General features: G+C 39.1%; 1 protein-coding gene across 1 annotated transcript; it reads right to left on the reverse strand.

The window, feature by feature from the left end:
- Positions 1–1,088: 1,088 nt before the first annotated feature.
- On the reverse strand, positions 1,089–14,562 carry GJA1 (gap junction protein alpha 1). The gene is made up of 2 exons (XM_046006812.1): positions 14,403–14,562; positions 1,089–4,013 (listed from the first exon to the last, which is right to left on the reverse strand). Exon 2 carries the CDS (start codon positions 3,995–3,997, stop codon positions 2,849–2,851), a length of 1,149 nt encoding a protein of 382 aa, XP_045862768.1. The 5' UTR covers positions 3,998–4,013; positions 14,403–14,562; the 3' UTR covers positions 1,089–2,848.
- Positions 14,563–19,701: the final 5,139 nt, after the last annotated feature.

Genomic DNA, 19,701 nt, shown 5'->3' on the forward strand with positions numbered 1-19,701 from the left:
ATATTTAGAATGAACTGTTTCCAGGAAGTGTAATTTGCCCTCCCTCCCACACCTCCACACAGCTCTCAGAAAACTTTGTCATACCTGCGCCCTGCATCTTCAACATTCAGTGGTTTAATCATTTGTCCATCACTATCCGTGACCATGGCATGTGCAGGACACAGAAACATTACATCGAAGTCAGTCAGTTGTTTCCCTATTCCCTTTAGTAACTGCAAACACATACATGCAGAGAAAACTTGCCTTTTCCATTGGTTCCTCAGCCAGCCAAACGATACCTGAAGAAATGCTGACATCACCAATTATAATAATTGACTGGGAAACTGGTTATTAGATAATCCTTTGATTTTAGGTAGCTCTTGCAGTTTTTGCTCATAAAAAAAGCAACTGAACTGGACTTGATTTCATTTCTAAATTAGTAAGTATCTTATACCCTAATAATCATTTGCTTTGTGATAATGGATATGCAGATTTTTTAAAGACCTCTCTTGAAATATGACTTAGGACTATTACAAATACTCTATTTAAAATTACAGAAATACTATACATTGCCCAAAACCGTTCTACTCCTCCTGAACATTTCGGGGGGTGGGGGGAGCAGCGCGGGTGTGAATGGTAAGGGAGTGTTAGGAATTTCTAAAATCTATCTTCTGTATTTTCACAATGTCTTGGAATAACAGACTCATAGATCTACTTCATTCTTTTGTTGCAGAGCATAATACTTACACTGACTTGTTCTTATTCTTTTATCTCCAGGAGGCTCCACAGCTTTAAAATACCAAGCTTATCTTTTATGCTTACTTCTGTCATGTGAGATCTGCTAAAGTCCTTAGCATTACCTTATTTTAAATTTTATCCCACATCGCATTCATCTTACATTCCAAATTCAACATTGGGTACTTTATCTTCTCGGTTGAACAAATACCCAAAGCGTTAACATCAATGTTGCGCTGAACCTACTATTTTTTAAAGACTCCTGCAACTTGTGAATCTTATATGCCTAAATCACCATCATCAATGGAAATGTCTTTCGTAATCATGAATAGATGTATTACAAGGTTTAAAAATCACACATAGAGAGGCTATCCTTAGACTAAATTAAAACTTTATTGAATAAAGAACACTCTCCAGAACACGTAGCTGATGGACTAGGTCTACATGACATGCAATGAAGCTGAAGATGACAGTAGTTTAACATGGAATGTCAAACAAACAAACGAGTGTTTTTCACTGTACAAAACTGTTTATGTAGCTGACATGCAAGGAAGTATGACCCTCTGCATTTTCACTAATCATCTCTGATGAGTTTTAAAAAGGCGTTTGAAGAAACTGGTGGAATTCTTTACCGTATATTTCAAATAAATTAGTTACATGTGTACTACTGAAATTCTTTCAACCTCTCTTGCATTCCAAATAAAATCTTAGTGCAAACATCAAAGTTGCTGGTCACTCCAAAAGACTAACTCATAGCAGAATACAAGTTCTTAATGTGTATTAAGTAGGACAAAACCAAGAATACCAGTTACTGCAGAATTCATTTAGGCACACTTAAAAGCCCACTCTAAGCATTTCTTCTAAGTGTCTCACATTAATTACTAAAGCCTCTTTACAGTACTAAAATTCTATTATTCAAGCATCCATGATTACATTTCAGAAGAAAATCATCCATTTCAGCAATAGCATTACTGCTATATTCTAAAAAAGAGAAAAAAAAAAACAAAAGGAAAAATCGTAATTAACAAAACCAGTATCCACAATAAGATTCATAGGGGAAAAAACACTTAGGGGAAAAAAAGAAGTGTGCTTTACTTGCACAGCAGGAATTATATAATGTAAACACCATATTGGCCCACACCACAAAAATCCATGAGAAAGGCTCAAATTTGAACACTGTGTGTGCATTATTTTCAAATCTGTGTTTGTGAGTTTATACTGCTCTGCTTGTACCAATACATGACAAATAAAACACACTCTTCCACACACATACACATACAAGTGATTGTTAAATATTGAGCATGGCTTGCTTCCCTGACTCTAATTCAAAAAAGGTTAAGTGACATCCCAACTGTTTTAAAAAAAAAAATGTTTACAGAAACCATTAAATGAATGTGAACAGTAGTTGAGGAATGATGAAAAAGTGATGGCATTAACAGGATGCAAGTAGATGTAAAAAAAAAAAAAATAATGTACATATGACTGGCTGAGATTTGAAAATGCATGGAAAGTCTTCTGTGGGCCTTGTCTGAACCTTTAACTGATACCAAGACTAGAAAATAGTATGACAAGTCCACAGACACCTGGAGGGTCAGGCCTAAACCGCTTACCTTCAAAGTGCAAATTTTAACAATGGAATGTTTTAGCAGGGATATAAGGACAATCTTCCCAACTTTTTCTTGGTAAAATGAGACAAGATGTCCAGGAAGTATTTTTTTTGGCCAAAGTTATTTCAGTTTCATGGTAAAACAAAAACAAAAAAGTATTTAACCAAAAATATCACCCACTCCTTCACATCCACAGAACTATTCTTGGGGAGGGGTGGTGTATGGGAGAAAAAGCCCTTAGACCTATGTATCACCTAATGCAACTTATATTTAGAACTTAAGTTCTTTGAATCAACTACATTAAATACCAACTTGTACCTCCCTTATCCCCTCCCTCTCCACCCACCTATCCCAAACACCCTCAATGAACCCAGGTATTCTAATGTCTTTGTGTTTTCTAAGCCTCATGATGAAGGCTGTTGAGTACCACCTCCACTGGGACAAAATGAACACCTAAGGTGCACTTTCTACAGCACCTTTTCTCTTCTCCACAACTGAGTGGAATCTCAATGCTCTCAAGCCTGGCTCTAGATCTCCAGGTCATCAGGCCGAGGTCGGCTGCTGGCCCGGCTGCTGGCTCTGCTGGAAGGCCGCTGGTCCACAATGGCTAGTGGCTGCAGTTCGTGACCAGTAGCTAGTTTTTTAGAATTCTGGTTGTCATCAGTGAAATCAAAAGGCTGTGCATGGGAGTTGGAGATGGTGCTTCCCGCCTGCCCCATTCGATTTTGTTCTGCACTGTAATTAGCCCAGTTCTGCTCACTTGCTTGTTTGTTATAATTGCGGCAGGAAGAATTGTTTCTGTCTCCAGTAACCAGCTTGTACCCAGGAGGAGACATGGGTGAGAGGGGAGCGGTGGGTGAGGAGCAGCCATTGAAATATGCGTATTTCGGAGATCCACAGTCTTTGGAGGGGCTCAGTGGGCCAGTGGTAGCATGGTAGGGATCGCTCTTCCCCTTCACACGATCCTTAACACCCTTGAAGAAGACATAGAAGAGCTCGATGATGTTCAAGGCAAGAGACACCAAAGACACGACCAGCATGAAGATGATGAAGATGGTTTTCTCTGTGGGGCGAGAGAGGAAGCAATCTACCTGATGAGGGCAGGGATCTCTTTTGCAAGTGTAAACGGCACTCAGGCTGAATCCGTAGATGTACCACTGGATGAGCAAGAAGGCCACCTCGAAGACAGACTTGAAGAGGATACTGATGATGTAGGTTCGCAGCAGGCCCCCTCGCATTTTCACCTTGCCGTGCTCTTCAATGCCATACTTGAACTTCTTTATTTCAATCTGCTTCAAGTGCATCTCCACATTGACACCATCCGTCTGGGCAACTTTGAGTTCCTCCTCTTTCTTATTCAGTTTCTCTTCCTTCCGCATCACGTAGAACACGTGCGCCAGGTACAAGAGTGTGGGAACAGACACAAATATGATCTGTAGGACCCAGAAGCGTACGTGAGAGATCGGGAAGGATTTGTCATAGCAGACGTTTTCACAACCAGGCTGTTGAGTGTTACAACGAAAGGCAGACTGCTCATCACCCCAGGCTGACTCAACCGCGGTCCCCAGTAGCAGAATTCGGAAAATGAAAAGGACAGACAGCCACACCTTCCCTCCAGCAGTGGAGTAGGCTTGAACCTTGTCAAGGAGTTTGCCTAAGGCACTCCAGTCACCCATGTTGCCTGGGCACCACCTGAAAAGAAACAAAAAGACAACATGATCATGGACTACAGATTATTAGTTAAAATGTACAGCTGTTTCCAGTCAATAGTCAAAATATTACGAAAGAGCTCGTATCTATCCCTTTACCAAAAAGAAAAGAAAAATTCTAACTCTTCCTGTCCCATTTTCCCTTGCAAATAAGTCTCACGATTTTTCCGAGATACGGTTAAGGCTTAGAAGCAGAGCTGACATGCCCAGTAAGCTACAACCTCAACTCGCAAAGATATGTTACTTGCTCAATCACTGCCCCACCGTGTGACTTGAGAAACTGTCTATGCTAGTAAGTGCCTCTGCTTATTTTATCCGTCCGATAAATGAGGACAATTCTTGCCAGGTAGGCTTGTGTCTGGATGCATGCCTAAGCAAAATGCTGAAGGACGGTATTCAAAAAGTACGGGTGTTTAAGAACTGGGTTAAGAACACCCATGAAACACATACACACACACACACACACACACACACACACACACAATCTGTTTCCAAACCTCAATCCTATTTATATAGCATTTTATTCCTAATTGTACTCTGAACTGTTTCCCCTTGCTATTTCAGTTGAATTCTGTGCATATTCTAGATTATGATCATTTATACTTCTGTTTCTTCTTAAGCAAGGACTTATGTAGTTCAGAAGTCTGTCTTCTGCCCAGAGAAAAGTATGTTGTACTAAAATACACCCTTTTGACATAATGTGTCATTATGTGCAGGAAACTACTTTCAAAAAATTGAAGATTACATGCACATCACTTTTTTTTAAAAGTTCTGTTTATTTTAGAGAGAATGCGTACGCGTTCAAGTTGGGGAAGGGCAGAGAGAAAGAATCTTGAAGCAGACTCCCATGGAGTGTGGAGCTCCACATAGGGCTCAACTTCCTGACCCATGAGATCCAGACCACAGCTGAAACCAAGAGCCAGAGGCCTAACCGACTGAGCCACCCAGGAACCCCTGCACATCACATTTCAAGTAAAAGTTCAATTTGTCTCAATACTAGTTATTGCCTAAGGGGAGGGTGCATTTTAAAGTGTTATCTCTAGCAAAAATAACTGGCCTTTCATCTTTTGACTGCTGTATACTTTCAAGTTTCCTGATGGGGCTTTGGACCCTCATCCTATACATGAGATTTCACTTTGTCAATACCTAAGCCTAGGACTTCCCCATTGCTGGGGATAAGAAATGGACCCACGTCTGTGGAGACCACAGGGATCTCAAAAGTTATTTAGCTAATTCAATTTATGCTTATAATTGCCAATAGTTCATTTAACTGATAAAAGTTGAACTCTTAGGAAATACTCAGCTATCAATAGAGCCACAAGACGACTTATGATCCCAAGGCTAAGGATTTCCAATGCACCATACTGGTTTTAAAATTATAGTAAAGCTGGATTAAGGCTAGAAATGTTTTCATGCTTGGATAAAATCTTAGCAAGGGCTGAGAGCTGGGAAAAAATGTGTGACATTACATGTGGCAGCCACAGAGACTACAGTTTAATTTTCAGCAGAGTATTAAGTGGAGAGTAAAAAAATGGATGAAGTGGTCAAAGATTTTTTAATAATCAAAAACAAGCAAAGACTTTCCAGGAGCTCAGTAATGAAATTTTAAGTAGTGCAACTGAAAGTAGGATTACACAGGCTTCTCAGAAATATATTCATTATCTGAATATGAAAGTTTCTCATCTGATACTGAATTATGAGCCACCTTCTTGTAGGAAGTAAATAAAATCCAAGGGAGTCTTTTTCCCCCTATGCAACATTACATTGCCATTTAATACCTGCACCTCTGGGCTGCAGAGGCCAAAAGAAGTAGAATGGAAATCTGGCCTGGGATTTCCTGGATGGAACAAAGAGATGGCTGAGCCATAAAGCAAAACTATGTACCAGCTATCTAAATTAGCAGCTGATGGGTGTCTTTGATGGCAACCCAAAGACTAGTGCCAAAGAATGCTAAGGGAAGAGTGAGAGGTGGGTGAGCAGGTCACAGAAATAATGCTTTTCCAATGGTCATCAAAAAGGGAGCTTCCCTTCTACTTTTGGGAAGGGCCATTTTAGATTCTGAAGTGACATGTTAATGAACCGATGTAAAAAGAGAAGTCGAAAAAGAACAAAGGGAAAAAAGAACAAAGGCGTATAAGATTAACAAAGAGAGTCAAGGGAAGGCTCAAAGTGATAGGGAGTAATTTAGCTTTGATGGGCAGTTTGATGGTGAGAGGACGTGAAAGAAAAAACCTACAATTTAGCAGAAAATACTACCCTGGGAATGAAGTACAGTCCATGAGGGTCAAACAAACACAACAGAATTTTTGGAGCTTTATCAATAGATAGTTTCTATGTGATGATGTGTAAATTGGCCTTAATTCTGTTTGCAGAGAATTACAGTATTTTGCCAGTGTCATCTGCTTTTGCTCAATACTCCAACTGCCAGGAGGGAAGGGACCGCAAAAACAATCAACTCTAAAATGATAAACTGTCTGCATACATCTCATCAAATTCACTCAATGATTGAGCTCATACATTACTGGGCATACTGAGAGGTCATTTTGGTGTTTCATTATTATTCAAGGTTCAAAGTTAAAATAAGATTATATAGATACTCATGGCAATTAATTACTAAACTTCAGCACATTCTATGGAAAATAAAACTTGATTTTCATGTAATTCTGAGATTCCCCAAAATACCCTACAGTGCCACAGTATGTGACTTGGGTCACTGAGCCTAAGTTAGTTCACTAGGTAGTAGTTCTTTATTAATATACCAGCAACTTAACTGCAAAGTTGTCTTTTCTTTAAGAACCCACACAACTGCCATTTGCATTAATGAGTTCTACTCTTTCAACTGGATGAGATGAATTATCCAATTAGACATCTAGTATGCTGTAACCAGTCATTACCACTATCACAGAGACCATCAGATAATGTTTAATGTGACGGTTAAATGCTTGTGATTGTCAAGGAGAGGTAACAAAAATAGTTACCTTTTTTGGTTAGGTGTTCCCTTTGTTGTGAGTCAAAAGTTCTATCGACTAGCTCATCTCCCCAACCCCATTCGTATTTTCATTCTTCCAGGTCAATTAATGTCTTTTTATAAATACTAGGCATAATTTTATGTTCACAGAATCCCTGGCACTGATTTACGGACTATACCCTGCATTCATATTCACCAGTGTAAGACAGGTGTTATTTTTTACATGATACATGAGAAGAGCACAGAAGTGGAGTCAGCTGAATGCTCCCAGGTTGCAACTTTGTACGTAGAGTAAGGTCTTAGTTAAGGAGTTATATATACAAAGTTCTCATTAGCAGCAAATGCTGGATCATCCTCCTTCTGTCCTCTGTGCACCATATTAGGTCACATTTTCCTTTGTTCTTCACAGCCCTCTAAACTAGATGTCAAAAGCCACAGATATCTGAGCACAACCTGTCTGGAGATTCCCAAACCGCATCACAATCACTTGGTAACATTTGTTAACAAACGTACATCCCTGGCACTCGCCAACCAGATGGAATCCCATTTTGGTGAGGAAGGAATGCTGGGAAATTAGTTTTTCTCTCTTCTCTTTTGTAAACAAATGCACCAGGTTGTTTCTGAAGTTTCAGGCCAGGAGGCAAGCCAAGGGGTTCCTTGACATTTTCGGCGCTCTCTTGTTCAAAATATTTAGGATTGGGGAAATGTCAGAAGAGCAGAAAGAGACAAAGTATCTAAAAAGGGCAAAGGGGTGGCCCCAGATCAGGGGCAGAGGCTGTCTGGGCACCTGGGAATGAAGCTCACCCTTCACCCCTCCACCTTGTGTCAGTCCACGTCCATCCGCCGCTCCCCAAGAGCACAAGGACTCAAATACCATATTTAAAATGAAAATAAAGCTTCAATTTCAAATTACTTTTGACTGTCCCTTTTACCAGAGCAAATCACCATGCCAAAGCTGTAGTCAAGTCATTTTGTCATAAATACTAAGAACTTAGGAAAACTAGAAAATACTTTAATTTCAATTCTGAAGAATTTCCCAAGAGACAGCTGTAATGAGTTTAGAGTAGGGACTTAAATAATGGTAAATAGGATTGTGAAAAACAAGTGAGACTTGACATCCATCACCTTTTTATGACTGAAGTAAAGCACTTCATGAAGACAAATAGAAAATAAAATCTTGAGAGCTAAAATGTGTAAGAAAAGGACTATTTAAGTTCCTCATAAAAATCATTATATAGGGGTGCCTGGGTGGCTCAGTGGGTTGAGTCTCTGTTCAGCTCAGGTCATGATCTCAGGGTCCTGGGATGGAGCACCACATCCGGCTCTCTGCTCAGCGGGGAGCCTGCTTCCCCCCCCTCTTCTGCCTACTTGTGATCTCTTTGTCAAATAAATAAATTAAATCTTTAAATTAAAAAATCATTAAATAGAGCTATTTGGGGAAAAGGGTAATGCTGTATGTGTTTAATATACTAAAACCAAAAAATTTTAAGCCCCTAAACTAAAATGTAAACCTCCTAATGTTTTTCTATTAACTTTTTAAGAACCCCGTCCCTTGCAGTAACTGTCTTTGAGGGGGCTCCGTCCTGACCATCCCTCTACAGTTACAACAGCCAGATGTTCCTTGGTAATACTCACATCCACACATAATTAACATAACCCACATTCATTCTGTCAGCAAATACTACAGGCTTTATCCTCCCCCCAAAACCCAGTCTGACGGAATCTCACCACCAGCCCTGCTCCTAGCCTGATCTCGGCCATCGTCACCTCCTCAGGTTTCAGGTCACTAGCCTAGTCACCCTGCTTGCCAAACCATTCTCTTCCAACAGCCAACCTCGAGAACAAACAAGCTGATCTGTCTTGCTCAGCTGTGCTCCGTCTTTGTGGTTCACGTCCTCACTTCTGTAGGTCTCCACTTTGGTCTCACTTCATCAGCCAGCCCTCCAGTCTGGGCACTTCCTATTCCCTTTGTCCTGTGTCTTTTTGTTTTTTGGTGTAAGTTTTTTTTGTTTGTTTGTTTGTTTTGGTGTTTGTTTTTAATGGTCTTTAGCTCCATTTGCCATATTATATATATATTTACCTATTTGTTGTTTATCTTCCTCCATGAAAAGGACTTAGTACTATCCTATTTCTCTCAACTGGAATGTGAGCCCCACTAGGGTGTTCCTTTGTCCACTACAGTCTCCAAAGTACTTAAGAGTCAGAGACTCTAAATATGTACCTATTAGATGAATTAAAGGTGGCCTGTACCAAAAAAGGGGGGGGGGGGCACCAGGTTCCATTCGCCAGTGTGGTTTACTACCTCTTTGGGATTTTCTTACATAAATCCAAAATTTCTGAAGTTTCAATTTAATTAAATAAGAGAATTTCATAGTAAAAACAAAAGTACTGTCAGCATCTCACGTTATACAGACATTAAATTCTTTTTTTTTTTAAGATTTTATTTATTTATTTGACAGACAGAGATGACAATCAGGCAGAAAGGCAGACAGAGAGGGGGGAAGCAGGCTTAACCCACTGAGCCACCCAGGCGCCCCCAGACATTAAAATTTTCAAGTGATACTTGCTAAAACTGAAAACTGTCTGTTGAAACAACATGCTTCAGATGATTCCTGAACTGGCAATCAGGACTGATATAAGGAAAAAAAGGTTCTTAAACGAACAGCCTCTTGAATTTATTACGTGGCATCACAGTAATTTGGGATTCCTGCTACACCGCGTCAGGTATCACAGATGTTTACTCAATCTATTATGTCCTTACAGGTTAATTATAAAACCACCACCACCACCTTGTGCCGTCATCCCCCCCATTCTGCCGTATTCTCACTCTGAATGCACTGCATGATGTCATCATTACCAAGAATAACACCAGAGTGCCTTGCAACAGAAGAACGGGCCTATTTAAACTTGTTTTTATTTCAAGAATGACAGATCTTGAGGTAGGCCTGGGGCTCTGAAGGGGAAGAGCAACGGCTGAGAGCAACCCTGGGTGATGGGGCATCTCAGTGTAGCCGTCTATGCAGGCAATTACATTGGGTACCATGGTAAGTATTCCCTGTTCATCAAATAATACAAACTTTGCTTCCTTTTACCTGGGCAGTTAGCCTAACTCTGTGGTGTTATCAAACCTACTCCATTCAAACATCTATTCTATTTACAATTCTGCTTCATGGTTCCCTGATTATCCTTAGATTCCTCTGCAAAGAATGGTACCATTTTATTTCCTCAGGCATATGATGCAGGGCACAGAACTGCATGGGGTTTTTTTGGGGTGGGGGGTGGGGAGACAACCTGTCTTTCCTTGGTTCTTACCCCTGTTTATCACATAGTCAATCAACACCAAGGTACACCAACGTCCACCAACGGTGAGATGAGATGGATGTTGGGGGGCGAGGAACGCCAAAGACAGAATGATGCCTACTAAAGAGTCAACACCCTGCCCCAATTCAGCTACCACTCAACTGCCCCCCAAGAGAAGTGCGTCATGGTCACTTCAGAGGTGCTAAAGAAAAACCCTAAGCCAGAAGCCACAGGCAAAAGCCATGTTCTTCTATTGTTCTATATATTGTGATTCTATATCTGATGGGCTTAAAAAATGTAATTTCTCTCAGTTCTTGGGTGTTCTCCTGAACTATTTCTATTGAACAGCCTGGTTATTTTGTCATCATGTAAACACATCATTAGGGTACTCACAAGTGTACTGATTTATTTTCTTCAGTGAGCACTGAATTATAAGATAACTCATGCACTTAAGAGCGCTAAGAGCTCAATAAAGTTTAGTTATCATTCTTTAAAAGATCTTTGTATACAGATACAGCTCATTTATTTTCTTATCTTGAAATATTTTCTTTAGCAAAACAGCAACTAGGAAATGATTAACATTTTCCTAATGGTGATCAAAATTGGTTTTCAAGATGCTCTTGTAATGAGTACAACATTGCAATTTTAGCAATCCCATACAGATCTGTGGGAGGGAAGAATTTACCCTTTATCAGCTGATAAGAAGGAAAAAAAAAACCACGAAGAATGTCTGCCTGTCTTTATGTCTACTTGAAGGCATCTTCCCCAAATCATGGAAAGCGCCATATCCTTTAGAACGGGTCTGGCTCACAGAAATGGATAAAAACAAAACAAACAACAAACAAAAAAAAAAACACAAAAAACCGTATTCTCTATTACTGTGAATTTTAAGCATTCCATAAAACGTTTTTTCTAGAAACTACTTAGAAAGCTAGGGAAATTTGGATTTAAAATTCACAGAAAAATTTAAGGCTAAAGCTGGTGATACGCATCTCACTATGGTTTTTTTTTTTTTTTCATTTTGGCAAAAGACAGTATGTACACAAATAGCCAAACGGCGAATTTAGACAGGCAAAGTGAAGACTTTAGACAGTAATCCCAAGGATCAAAAAATATATATATATTCAATTAACTTCCCATGAAGGAGAAACCCTGGGGATTTTTTTTTTATCTTGAGTTACCTATTTTGAATATTGGCCTTAATGATAAACACTAGATAACTACGTTTCCCTCCAGAGCTGCTGAACTGCTGTCTGTGGATAAGCTTCAACAATCTATTTCAACAACCAAGAATCTTGGAGAGAAGTCAGAACAACAGGAAAGGTGGAGTAGAAGGTATTAATCACTGGTGACTTTCCTATCATTCCCTTCCCTCCGGTATCATATATAAAAGGCTCTGAGGCTTCATACCAAGCTACACCTCTGGATATTATAAAAGAAAGGAAGGAATGCACTGTATCATGAGTTTCCATCCTTCTCTATGCAGGAATTGGAAACATCTAAGTAAGAAAACAACCCTCAATCTCTGCAAACACACCCTTTCAGATGCTTGCTACAGAGTATCTTTGAAACCTTGTTTCCCAGAGCAGGTCAGCAATGTAGGAATCAATTACATATTAAAGGGTGAAAAACTGAGTGGATTGGGCAGCTGTGGTGACAAATTCTGAAAGGCATTAGAAATGTGTGGAGCCTGTGAAAGAAGTAGGAGCACAACCCTACCACTGCCATTTTCCACGCAAAGGACAGGTGACAGCTATACTCTGACTTTGGGAAGTACAAAGCATCACACATACACACTGCCACGACAGAACCTACTCCTGCCATTGGTAGAATTTTCAATTTGGCCTACCTAGAAAAATCAATTACACTTCCCAGGAGGTATTTTCTACCTAACCAATTTTTTTTCATTATTTGAGATGAAAGTAATTTAATGAAATCTTTGCCATTACTACAGGCTTTCATTTTCAACAATCCTTGTAGAGAAATAAAAATTAGGCTTCTTTAAGAAATATCAATCCATTGTTCAAATTCCAACAGGGCACTTGGTGATCAAGTGTGTCCAATTTTCAGAGGGTGAGAGGAAGCATCTTTTTATTACTAACGTGGTTGGTGAACCAGAAATTAAACCCACCTCCAAATAAACCCACTTCTACCAAAACCGAGCAGCTCTCCCCTTCCCACCCCCACTTTGCACTTCTAAAGAGAAGCACAGGCACGCCGCAGGGTGAGGATGAGAACAAGGTGGGTCCGGGGAGATGATGATAAACTTTATCAGACACGCTCAGCAAATGTTTGGAAACTTAATAAGTTAGTGTGAGCAATCCGCTGCTCGGAACTCAAGGTTTGAGTTTCCGAATTTTCTACTGATCTGCCTTTGGACACGTCATTAGCTCTTTCCTCATTGCATTACAGGCAGGCACCCCCCCCCCCCCCGGGGGCTCCCCACCCCCATTCTTGGGAAGTTTCGAGAACTTCTAAGAGAGTTACAAGTGCAATATAAATAAGCACGGTAATTCCCAAAGTACTTAGATTGCCTTACCAAAGTTTACACAGTAGGATGCAACAAGTTTAAGTGAAAAAAAGGGGGGGGGCGGAAGGTAAATTAGATGGACACGTTTAATTAAATTAATCGTTTGCTCTTCTTTCACCATTTGGCACGCAGTCCGTCCGCCCCTGCTCCTCTCCCCCTCCCCTTCCTTTACAGTGGCTGCCGCGGACCTGAGCCCGATTTGGCTGGTAAGGATTTCAGGGAAACGTAGCAAACCTCAACAAACCCCGGGGCTCGGGCAGCGCAGGAGTCCCCGGCGAGCCCGACAGATGCTAAGATGGCAGAGGCGCCCCGAGCCCCCCACCCCCACCCCCGCCTCCGCCTAAGCTTTCATTTTTATTTGCTTTTCAGCATTCGCCGGTGCAAATACTTCAAACCTCAGGGTCGCACCAAGAATTTAAACTAATTACTTTGGCCTGTGAAGTGTGAACAGATAAAATCCTTAGCGGGCACGAAAATGCACGGTTGCATTTCTGGCTAACAGAATGCGTGTTACCAACAAGAGCATTTAAGCAACTGAACACTTTAAAGTAACAAATCAACGTAACCACTGCCTACAAGCAGCACCCAAGCAACTCCAACCCAAAGTTGCCCTGCAGTTCTGAAGTCTGTTACAGGTTCGGACAGGCGTTAAGAGGGGTCGTGGTGGCGGGGGGAGGGGGGGAAGGCTAGCTCCCTTTAAGGCTCTGCTTAAGAAATTTTGTTCTATATTCTTTTTAAGAGTTTCCGTCTTAGGGAGACGGTTTTGGAAATGCACCCTGGCATTCGCTTTTGTTCTAACGTCTCTTCTTCCCTTCTAATGCTTTCTAAGTAACCACCACCCATTCAAGGGATTGATTCATCTGCTGAATCGCCAACGTGGTCGAGTAAAAAAGGTGGCTCTTCTGAGGGTCTCGTGTTTCCATAGTGGTTGCTAACACAAAGTAACTACTTACTGTTGCTTTAAAAACCTCAGTATCACAACTCTGATTTTTATATCTTTTTGTTTACTGGGGAAAATTCTAGGAAGGAACCACGTGGAAGTCAAGTAACCGCAAGGTCTTAACAAAGCACTTTGTTAAGAAGTTTGCTTGGCCGGGCTATAGAACAACAATCAGGATTTACATATGAAAAAGCAAGAAGTGTGGAATTCTATAGCAAACAAGCTAAGCAAATTTGCACTTTGATTTCTATGATGTTGTCAAATTCCCAACCCAGGCCCTAACCATCCCCCTACCCCCGTCACAAAACACCTAGGCTATTATCCATTACCAGAAAAAGTAAAATTATACTCTAAAATGAAGAACCAAGTATCCACTGAACTGGTGCTTATTCTAATCGGAAAAGTTTGGATCTTAATTTACCTGTTGCATTACTGTTAGAAACTTTTCAACAGTTAAGAAAATTCTGAACCTTCAATTTTAAATTTAAAACTAAAGACACATTTTTAAGTACATCATTCCACTTACAGTATCATATCAAAGGTACAGTTAAAACATTTTAAAACTTTAGAAAACTTTTACGTGTAGAAAAAGAAACGAATAGGTAAAGTTTGTTTTGTTCTTTTTTAAACTTACTCTTTCTCTTAAAAGAAGTAGGCACGCCAAGTGATTGAACTCCTTGGAGGATGAAGTAAAATGAAAAAGCAAGTTCAGGCACTCAGACCTGTCTATTTAAAGTTTAAAAGTCTGCTGCTGTTTGGTACTTTCTTCACTCCTTCCCCCTAATGAAAGAAAAGTGCTGATACCTCGTAAAAGCTTTTTTCTAATTGGAGCACAGAGCTTTTAAAAGTTTCAAGCCACTGACTCAACGAGGAGGAGGGGCTGGGGAAGGGGAGGGGCAGAGGAAAGGCGGGGAGGAGAGTTGGAGAGGAGGCCGGTGAACGTGGAAGGGTGGGGGGGAGAAAGGGCACAGAGGAATAGCCAGGTTGAGATCAAGTTGTAGTTGAAATTTGCTGACCAGAAAAATGGAATAGCATTAGAGAAGTGAATGCCATTACTTGCATTTACTCTTTATAGATAGCAATTACTGGTTTTAGTTAGTGCTTGTTTCACCAAAAGTCCAGGGATAATAAAAAGTTATGTATTTTATAATATTACAATCTTTTCCTAAATTATATATATTGCATATTTCATGTTGCAGTAAATAAAAATGGTGGAACAGAGTTTAGCCAGTGCAAACTTGTTTCATATTGGCCAACGTGTGTGAAGCTAAAGGTAGGTGTGAGTTATTTGATGATCTAATTCCTTTTCTCTTGATTTAAGTAGGGACAATTAACAAAGGAACCAGTGGGATGGGAGAAAGACATTGCAAAAATGAACTTATGTGATGGTATGTCCATCCCAAACCTACCTTCCAACCCCACTGACTGCTTTGAATTTTTACTCTTTCGTTCAGTTTAGCAAAAACTAGATTTACATTTACAAATGTATCATATATAAAAGTTTTGACTTTGAGATCATGGTATCTGACCTCTACCAAATATTTGAGGAACTGAAAATTTATAAAATCTCAGTTCCATTCATGGCAATGCATTAAAAAATAATGCGTTTGCAGTGAAATATCAGGGTTGTTTTTTGTTTTGTTTTGTTTTGTTTTTAATGAAATACCTACATGTATGTTTGCATTAAGTGGGTCCCAAAAACTGTTGACCCTCCTGGTGACTATCTTCCTCTCCAAAACCAACTGCAGAGTTTCTGACCAATGACAGAACTGTGCATATAAAATTTATTTATGTAATTTTCCTCCACTTCTCTCTTTAGCACTTTGCATTAGGGTTTATAATGGCTTGAGTCATGTTGCCTCATTCTTAGAGTGGGTAGCTCCTTTGAGGACTCCCTAGATGCCATACCAGAGGGCTGTGGTAGGACAATTCCTCATAAAGAGGCTTCAGTGATGCTCCTGAAGTTGGGCAGGGAAATCTCTTGGCCCTTATTTTCTGGAAACAAAGCAAACTCGTCTAGCCTGAATATTCTTCACTCTTTTCACACTAATACAAGTACCAAGAAAAAGGAGATGGCAAATATTTCCTGACAGATGGCTTTCCCTAAATATACTTTCATTAAAATGATTATGAAACACCTTTTGAAATGTTATTTTAAGACCAATTTTGCTCTCAGTTGCTCGGCTATACTATTTTCAAGGGTACATTTTTCTTTAAAGTCAAAGAAGGTGAATAAAGAAAGAGAAATTATAATCTGACTTTCATATCTCCAAGCTCAGCAACCCATGAATACTGTTTTGGTTTTGTATATAGATCATCCTATCCTTCACGTGAGTCTATTGTGTTGTCCTAACTAAAAAATATTGTTTTCAATTAAAAAAAAATTCATGAAAATGTGATTTATTCTCTTTATTATAAGAAAATCTGTTTCCCTCCTTTAAAAAAAGAAGTCTGTGTGTCATTTATTTTACATTACTCTGTTTTACTTTAGTAAAATTATTTATCAAGTACAATTATTATTTAATGTATCCATTTTATTTAAAAATTTTCCTAAAATGCTAATTCAGAATTACTTGCATGGCGGAAAAGTTGTGATTATTTTATAACAAGCCCCCCGCCTTTTTTAAAAAAGATTTTTATTTATTTATTTGACAGAGAGAGACGCAGGGAGAGAAGGAACACAAGGAGGGGGAGTGGGAGAGGGAGAACCAGGTTTCCTGTGGAACAGGGAGCCTGATGCTGGGCTCAATCCCAGGACCCTAGATTCATGACCTGAACTTAAGGCAGATGCTTAAGGACTGAGCCACTCAGGTGCACCAATAAGTTTTTTTAAACAACAAATTGTGTTTGTTTTCAGTTATGTTTTGTTAGGTGTACCAAAGGATAATTATGTTTAAGTATTCTGCTACCTTTTCTTTTTAGTCTATGCCTACATGACCAACCTGAAATAAAACGAAAGGATATCCTTATACCAAATTAAGTTATTCATGGATATCACTTGAACCATTTCCTAAGCCAAAGGGATTAGTCAAAGCATGCGCCAGTAATTAAATATTCTCTTAACATATAGAATATACTATATCTTTCATTTCTAAAATGATTTTCACAGACACTCTATGTGATTTTCTCTTCTTTTGGAATAATTCTACCAAAATATGTTCCTTTAAGTAATAATGCTTGAGGGGAGTTGGGTTACTATGAATGACTTCCCCGTTAGAACTCTGACAACCAGTTTTCTCTCGTGAATACTTACCAGCTTCTCCAAATGCCTAGTAGAAACTCCTATTTTACTTCTTACTCTAGGCTGATGAGTTACATTTGGACCAATAATGCACTTTTATTTTATTTTTTAAAAAGATTTTATTCATTCTTGAGAGAGTGAGCAAGAGAGAAAGCACAAAGATGGGTAGGGACAGAGGAAGAGGGAAAAGCAGACTTCCCTCTGAGTAGGAGTCCAACATGGGGCTCAGGGCTCAATCCCAGGATGCTGGGATCATGGCCCCAGGATCATGACCTGAGCTGAAGGCAGAGGCTTAACCCACAGCCACCCAGGTGCCCCAGTCATGTACTTTTATAAAGAATCTCATTTACCTGATCTTAGAAGCTTGTCTCCATTGAAATATTTCATAAAAATTGTGGGACAGATTTTTTAAAATGTTTTCCTCATATTCTCAGAACACTAATGCCATTTCATCACTGTAAAAACTGACTTCCCAGAACTGTATCTTCTCTGATTGCTAGATCTTGTCTGTGTAGAAGAAATGGATGCAGTCTGATTTGCTAGTCAGGAAATACTGCTCCTGAGGGATGAGGGGACAGTCACTTAGAGTTACCATCATCTGCACAGCTTCTTCAGGCACCACTATGGGCCAGGCTTAGAGTCTGCCATATCCTTGTTGCTATGTGGGTTGAAAAATGCACACTATTGGCACAGTGGACAGTATACTCTTTTTCAGAACTGTGAGGATTTCTTAATATGAGAACAAACTGCATATTTGGATTTTTACCTTTATTCCAAAATACCAATTTCTGGAATTTTTAAAGAGATCAATGGATGGATTCATTTTTAAGGACTTTAAATGCCTAACTCCCATAAACTGTGATGGATTACTCTCGTTTCTTCAAAAATAATTGGTGGCTGTAGATTGGAGATGAGTAAGGAGAACACTGTACTGGTACAGGAATGAGTTATAGGAACCTGAACTGGGGTACTGGGAGTAAAATAAAGGAAAATAGAATTATCAGAATTTGATGACAGATTGAATGAGGAGGACAAAGGAGAGAAGGTGTGGACACAGAGTTTGGAGTGTCGATTGGGAAAATGTTACTAACACAAAAAAGGAAGTCTGGATTACTAACTGATTTGCTGAAAGAGATGTAACAATTTTGATTTGCAGTAGTTTAGTATGAAGAAGTGAAACATCTAGGTAAAGATATCTCACTGGAAATTTAAAATATTGACTGTGGAATTCAAGTTAAAATTGTTGTAAGATTTGGGATTATACACATAGAACTGATGTTTGAAAACAACAGGTACAGATGAGATTACTAAGAGATACGATGATTTAGGCTATGTGCCAAAAAGCCACACACACAGCCTGAGTGGATTTCCTCATTTAATGTAAGCAAATAAAAAAGAATGAAAAAAGAGGCAAGGTAGAATCTGGGAAAGAGAAGGGTATTTAAAATGACCACAAGAGCTTATTTGTAAGGAAATATCACCTAAGTACTGGGAGAGTTTCAGCTTTGAAAAAAGGACAGTTATTTCTTTCAAACAAGAGTGAATGCAGAGCATAAAGAAAAAAAAATGTTTTGAGGTGAAGAGTATGAGCATTAGGAAGCTAGGGTTTGAAGATAACTTCTCAAAGTGGTGAGGTTGCCCGCTTACTACAAATGAAGAGTGAGTTGAGCAGAATTCATTTGCAACACCTCTGGGGGATTCAGGAGACACCTGTAGATGAATAAAAGGATTACCTAAAACAGGGAGGGTCTGGGATGATTTACTGGAGTAAAGTAGCATTGTTTTATAGATTTCCTTTCATTAGCATCAGAATAAACCTTTCTATGCACCAAGTTTCCATTTTTATCTAATAATTAGTGAATAGTAAAGAAGCAGAAGTTAATTTGGACCTCAATAGTATGCAAGTTCAAAAATACTCTACCTAAATTAGTAAAACCAGCTATAAAATGTGCTCTTAATGTGACTGTTGATCAATCATACTTCCTTTAGAGTAGTGAAGATTTCCCAACATATTGCTGACTTGTGCTAGAATCCTTTTTCAATAGATGTATTTTGGGGGTTGACAATTTGCTTTGTAACTCCAGAGAATTCACTTAACTGAGACCTGCTTCCCATTTATTTAGCATTCTACCAAACTTGAGAGAGATTTAAGGATCAAAGTTTGTCTCAACCTGGGTAAAATCTGAACTTATTCTGAAAGATGGCCCACCTCTATCTCCAAGTGAATCTTACTGTGAGATTACATACCAAAAAAAAAAAAAAAAAAAAAAAATTGTCAAGGGAAGAACTGTTTTGTTTTGTTTTGTTCTGTTTTATTTGTTGAATGGGAGAGTCCCAGCCAGTGGATAAATATGTCTTTGGCTCCACCTTCTGTACAAAGTGAAAATGAACATCATTGGAAGTCACTGGTAAATCATTTAATATTTTTAATTTAATATTTTCACTTAAAAAAAATTTCGCCTTTTAAAAAACTAAGCTTGGTTCATTTTTATGATCATTTTTGAATGTTTATATTCCTTTATGCAGAAGTATTTCCTATGTCTGAGGAGCTATGCCAAGTGAGGATATTTTAGTTTTGCAGTGAAAACAAAAACAGTATGAGGCTGAAATTCATTCAGCTTTAGAGTTTTCTTTAACTAATTTTGAAAAAATTTTGAAAAAGCAACCAAATAATTATTGGAAAAAATAATAG

The sequence above is a fragment of the Meles meles genome, chromosome 5 (assembly GCF_922984935.1).
Source record: "Meles meles chromosome 5, mMelMel3.1 paternal haplotype, whole genome shotgun sequence".
Lineage (NCBI taxonomy): Eukaryota > Metazoa > Chordata > Mammalia > Carnivora > Mustelidae > Meles > Meles meles.